The 5999-nt window shown below is 41.5% G+C and overlaps 1 protein-coding gene across 2 annotated transcripts in view; it reads left to right on the plus strand.

Annotated features, from left to right (window-relative positions):
- LOC124136923 overlaps positions 1-4898 on the plus strand; it is an 8820-nt gene extending 3922 nt beyond the window's left edge. For both annotated transcript variants that reach the window (XM_046502989.2, XM_048402522.1), the window contains 4 exons: positions 1225-1334; positions 2226-2354; positions 3415-3505; positions 4222-4898. In XM_046502989.2, the coding sequence (XP_046358945.2) occupies positions 1225-1334; positions 2226-2354; positions 3415-3505; positions 4222-4395 (504 nt within the window). In that variant the 3' untranslated portion in view covers positions 4396-4898. The remainder of the gene's footprint in view (positions 1-1224; positions 1335-2225; positions 2355-3414; positions 3506-4221) is intronic.
- Positions 4899-5999: the final 1101 nt, after the last annotated feature.

The following is a 5999-nucleotide window of genomic DNA, read 5'->3' on the forward strand; positions in this document are numbered from 1 at the left end:
ATGCCGAGCGCCAGACTGGGTAACAACAAGTACCATCTTTTAACGTCTTTTGGGCGGACGCTCTACCACTAGACCACGGAGGCGGTCGTTTAGGGTCTCAATTTGTATACCTCTCCTTGAAATTCAATGCAGATAATCAGGTGATTAAAAAAAGGCTTGCTTTCCATGTTTTTTATAAGCGTATAATAATGGGGAATCAGAAGTGGAAGTGGGGAGGGGAGTATGTGGTGTGTGTGTGTGTGTGTGTGTGTGTGTGTGTGTGTGTGTGTGTATGTGTGTGTGTAAGGGGGGGGGGGGGGGGGGGGGGGGCTATTTTAGCAGTATAGATGGATTAATTGAGGATGTAGTTAGCTCAAAAATAGTTAAGGGTCTATCGTAGTAAGTAGTTACACCTTTATTGTCAACTTCCTGTATAAGAGAAATACTGTTTGCCATACACAAAATGTGTATTCCGTTTAGGAATTATACGCATTCCTTAATATGTTAAGATCTAAACATGTCATATTTGTGTGCACATTCTAAACACATTTTTACGGTGTGGTTTACTTCTCAGTGTATACACTGAAAAATGTGTTCAGAATTTGAACACAAACAAGACATGTTGAGATATAAAAAAACATGATTAGGAATGTGTTTAAATCCTAAACAGAATACACATTTGGTGTGGTCTATCTTAACGCATTTAGATTTAATTAGTGAAATGAGCTATCGTCTCGCAGCCTAAACACCAACTAAACACAACATCCCCAAAATGTAAACATGTTCAGAATTTCAACACGTTCAAACATGTTTAGATTTAAAACATGTTTGAACATGTTTAGATTTGAAACACGTTCGAAAATGTTTAGATTTAGATATGTTTTAACATGTACCGAATACCTATTTCAGTAAAGTGTCGTGTCCATTAGGACTTGTAGCCTATACCATTAGGCTATAAGTGAAATATGGATAAGATATATATATATTGAAATTAGATGTGCAAATCAGATTTACTCCCACAACAAACAGACAAGGTGTATACAGACCAGGGACCAAGTCAGTGTTAAAGAATGGGAGTTACGACCGACTTAGCGCTAAGATCGCTTTGTGGAACAGGGCCCAGGGAAGCATTTGGCGATGCTCGGACGAATATTAATGTTTCAGTTGTTTGGACTTGCGGTATGAGTGGAAAACAATCGGCAATGATGTTGTTATTTATATTATTTTATATTTAAACCCTCTCAGGCCGACAGCGTCTTGGAGTTTTTCTGCAGCATTGTTCTGTACGCTTGTGGTGTCGTGTCGGGGTGGAGCATTCTGTCCTTTTTCGCCCACTGCTGCTGGGAAAACAAACTGTGAGTGTGTCGAGATATTTAAACATCACTTACATCGAACTCTCCTTAACTCGAACTGTGAAACTCAAACTATAATATATTTGTAAGTCAATGGTTCCAGCACTCATTGACACAGTCCTATGAAGCTAGTTGTGTTAGGTTCTACACTGTAGAAGTTTGAAGTTCACAGTACATGCCTCGAGCTAGTTGTGGTAACACGGTTTCGCTATTAATTAACCTTAACTCGAACGTTTATGTAACACGTGTTATGGGGGTAACACGGGGGCAGTCGTCTAAGGCGCCGCGATTCGCTATGCAGAGTTGCGTCCCCTAGGCACGCCAGAAACCTATGATTGTGTGCCCCGATTATGTTTCTAGATTTGTCAGCACCATACCCGTGCTCGTGGGTTTCACCGAAGTGGTAAACGTCTGAGACCTGCATCACTTCGGGCTTTCCTCCCACGTTCAGCTGACACGCCGTGATATGACTGGAATACTGTTAAAAGCGGCGTTAAACCCAACTCACTCACTAGTGTCGTGCGGGGACGAAGGTGGTTTGGTCGTCAAAGGCTCCACAATTCGTTGTGTTCAAAGTGATGTTCATGGATTGTCAGCATCATAAGAGTGCCCGTGGGTTTCATCAAAGTGACCACCTCCTTATTATTGGGGAAGTCCCCCCCCCCCCCCCCCCCCCCAATTCAGACATGTGAAAAATAACTGAAATACTGTTCAATTGTTCAAGTTCTATACTACTCAAAAGAAAGTAAAGATCGAACGCCCGATTCTTTCATAGTATTCTCATGTTTTTTAACGGTTAATATTATTCTTTCTGTTACCTGTTTTGTTAGAATATGTGTGTTATATAGTCTCTGCAATGTCTCACAGTCATGTTTGCCTATGTTTCATGTGTAGATGTTTTGCCCTGCAAACTGTGATATTCGTCATTGTCACCGTTCTCGGTCTAACTGGTTCCGCTTCATTGACTACACAGTTCTTGTTGTGGTGTAAGAACCTGCAAACAACGTTCCCAAACGCAACCGAGTAAGTAAACAGTACTTTTGTATAGAAGTAACAATACCACTGACCTATCAAGGATATTAAACTGGACAATCGTACGAGATTAAATGGTGCCCATTTCTGATGTCCCCCTCCGTGACATTGCTCGAACATTGCTAATAACACGATAAAACCCCAACTCATTCACTCACTCACCCATATTCATCTTAAAAGTCATCTTGCCGAGGCAAGGAAGAAAACTGACTCTAAACGTCCAGTTTCATCCTTTGCCGAACAAGGCTGCAATTATAGTTATATTTTGGCTGGACTAACATCAATGCATAGTCCCATTAACACAGCCCAACGAAATCGAAAACAACCAACATGGATTTCAACGTACAGATTGGTCGATTGCAGGATTTGCAAAATATGCGTACAGTCAACTGGGCGATGACACACATTTTTCCAAATCTTTGTGTGAACAAGGTCATGTCTGGTTGAGGCCAGTCAGCACTCACTGATTCGGTATTAACATCCTGATATTGTCATAAAACTGGCTATAGCTGTGTCTGTCACTCATCTCATTGAAAGAGTTGTCAGAGCGAGAGGTCGTGCAAGTTGCTCATTTGCGTCTATTCATTGTCAAATCTTTGTCGTTGGTCTGTCAGATCCTTACTGTGCTCATGGCTTCATCAAGACACCTACATCATTCGCCTCTCTCACCCCACATTAACATAACAAGCCGTGACATAATCGAAATTCACAACGCCCTTAAACCAAATTACTCGCTTACTCGTGTTATAAACAAGTCATTATATTATTGTAGGTTAAACATTAAGAATAAGTATTATTCCACCCTTGTAGTATTGATTTCACACGTGTAGTAATGATTTCACCCCTGTAGTAATGAATTCACACTTGTAGTAATGATTTCACCCTTGTAGTAATGATTTCACACGCCCAAAGGCTTTGTCTGGAGATATATGGAAGGCGCGATTTTTGGCGAAATACATTGTTCGGAAAACAAATATTCTAAAACACATTTGTTAAATCATTTTGACACTCGCTCTCACGAAATAATATTTGTATATGCAACTTGTTTCAGTTGTCAGATGGCGGCCAAATATTATGATAAACGTTTTGCAGAGGAGAAACTCAACATGACGATGTACTTCAGGACAGAGATTATACAACAGGTCGGTATTGTAGGGTATTGCTACACTGAATGGCCTTGTAACAGGTGTATCAAAAGAGGAGAATTTTAAAGCCATGTTGTACGATGCCACAAGCAGCTTTCTCCCTTCTTTCATGAATGAAATGCTGTCAAAAACAATGTTAAAAGCTCAAATACCCACTGACCCACATAGTTTAGGATTTGTTTGTTTGTTTGTTTGTTGTTTAACGTCGCATTCAGCAATATTCCAGCGATATGACGGCGGTCTGTAAATAATCGAGTCTGGACCAGACAATCGAGTGATTGACATCATGAGCATCGATCCATGCAATTGGGATACGATGACATACATCAACCAAGTCAGCGAGCCTGACCACCTGATCCCGTCAGTCGCCTCTTACGACAAGCATAGTCGCCTTTTACGGCAAGAATGGGTTGCTGAAGACCTACCCCGGATCTTTACGGGTCTCTCAAATAGTACTTGATAAGGGATGAAGTATGATTTTGGGGCCCTTTTAAAACATAGAATATGACTGCTGATTTTATGCAAGAACGTGTTAAAAGGGAGACCATGTGAATAATGAACAAAACTAATGAAGAATAAGAAGCAGATAGACAAAAGGACAGAAAACAAAATTGACTTTTACCGAACACATAGCAGAACCAGTAGTTACCTATTTCTTTTGACCATCGTTATATCGTATTCATACAGTACACTGTGTGATGTCATGTTTCCAGAGTTGCACCTGGACCATCAGTTTCCTGTGCATGTTGCTCTCGTTCATCTACATCAGCCTCCTGTGTGTCTCCAGGGCCAGTAACGACAGAACACGTGTCATCTACGTCCGCAACAGCGAGGAACAGCCTCTCATACCACTCCCAGGAGAAAGGGACTCTGTCAGTTATTCCTAAACATTGCAGCCAATTGCTTCACAGTGATGTCTGTCATATAATGACAGCCTGTCTGTGTCCCTGTTTGTTGTGAGTGTTCGTGTTACTTGTGTTTATTAGGAGGGATGGCAAGGTTCAGACCATGCCAGTCACTCAGTGAATGTTCCACAAAGGTAATGTGCGTTATAACGATACAATCTCATTAAAATCAGATCCTAGTTCTCGCTATCGCTAAACAAAGATCTGAGGACATCCCATTACGGGTCACATCAGAACGACCTTTCATCCGACTAATCAAAGCGTCGTTTAGCAGTTCATGAAAGTGACAGCCGAATGCGTTTTCTAATCACGCAACCTCGAAAACGTTAACACCGGGTATTCCGTAGGACAGTTACGGTCCGTACGACTGATTCCGTCAAAATTATCGTCTATCTCTGCTTACGTGGGATAAACATTTGAACGGAGGAGGCGTTGCACAGTACGTGGGAAGCACTGCCATACAATCGCAACCATATATTAAACATTCCGGAATGTTCGTTCGTTCAGTTTTAAAAATTTAATGGCGAACTGTGTCAACATATATTTCAAGCGTGGTCTGAAATGGAAGTCGCCAAGTTGAAACGAGTGCCGTAAAGCTCGAGAAAGCTGCTTTCTAATTGGCTGTCGACTTCTTGTTAGTCATTCCAGTGGTCGGTCAAAGTTCGCGAAAGGTCGTTCTGACGTGAACCGTAATGGGATGTCCTCAGATCTTTGTTTAGCGGCAGCGAGAACTTAGATCTGATTTTAATGAGATTGTATAACCATATTGCCAATGTTTGATTATGCCATGTTTCAATCTGTTGCCTGTGATACGCTGCATTAGGGAAGATATAGTAGAGTTCATGACGTGGGTTTGGCAGACCAGCCGTCTCAGGCGCCGCAATCCGCTTTTCAGAGTTGCCTTCCCTAGACGTGCCAGAAACCTATGATCGTGGCTTTGATATGTTTCTGGGTATGTCAGCACCTACTTCTGCACCATGACCGTGGAATATATTTATTTTATGAAAAAAATAATCTAGAAATGCATACAAAAGCAAGTCTAGCCAGTTCAAGCTAGCTCTATTCCTTCTGTTGTTAAATCGCAATTACAGAAAATGAAGTTATTATATATACCTTTAGAAGTTCAGCTTGGTTATGGAACTCTTCCATCTTTGGGACAAGTCCTCGTAATCTGGAACTTGGTGTAGATCCATCTCCTAGTGCATGATGGGCTTGTTTCTGCCCCTCAAAGGTGAGGTAGTCCCCTCCGCTGAGCCCCTTCTCAACTACACACTCACTCACTCTAGTTTATGAACGAAATAAAGGTTTGGGGATTGGTGAATTTTATTATTTGTAAACGCTGAAAGCCATCACATGATTTGTGGATCAACATTTTCGCAGTATGATGATTTGTAGTGTGTCCATCAGCGGGACATATAAGGGCACACTACCTCTGAAAGGTACGTACTTCACATCTGTGTAGCTGTGGTGCTCTGACGTAGTACTTCGCACAGTTCTGCTATTTTAGTGTGCTTGGTCAACCGATTGTTCGTAAACAACAGATCTGTCGCAATTGCATTCACCTGAGATGTCTAAGCTTGAAATAA

The sequence above is a fragment of the Haliotis rufescens genome, unplaced genomic scaffold (genome assembly GCF_023055435.1).
Source record: "Haliotis rufescens isolate VD_foot unplaced genomic scaffold, xgHalRufe1.0.p SCAF_1, whole genome shotgun sequence".
Taxonomy (NCBI): domain Eukaryota; kingdom Metazoa; phylum Mollusca; class Gastropoda; order Lepetellida; family Haliotidae; genus Haliotis; species Haliotis rufescens.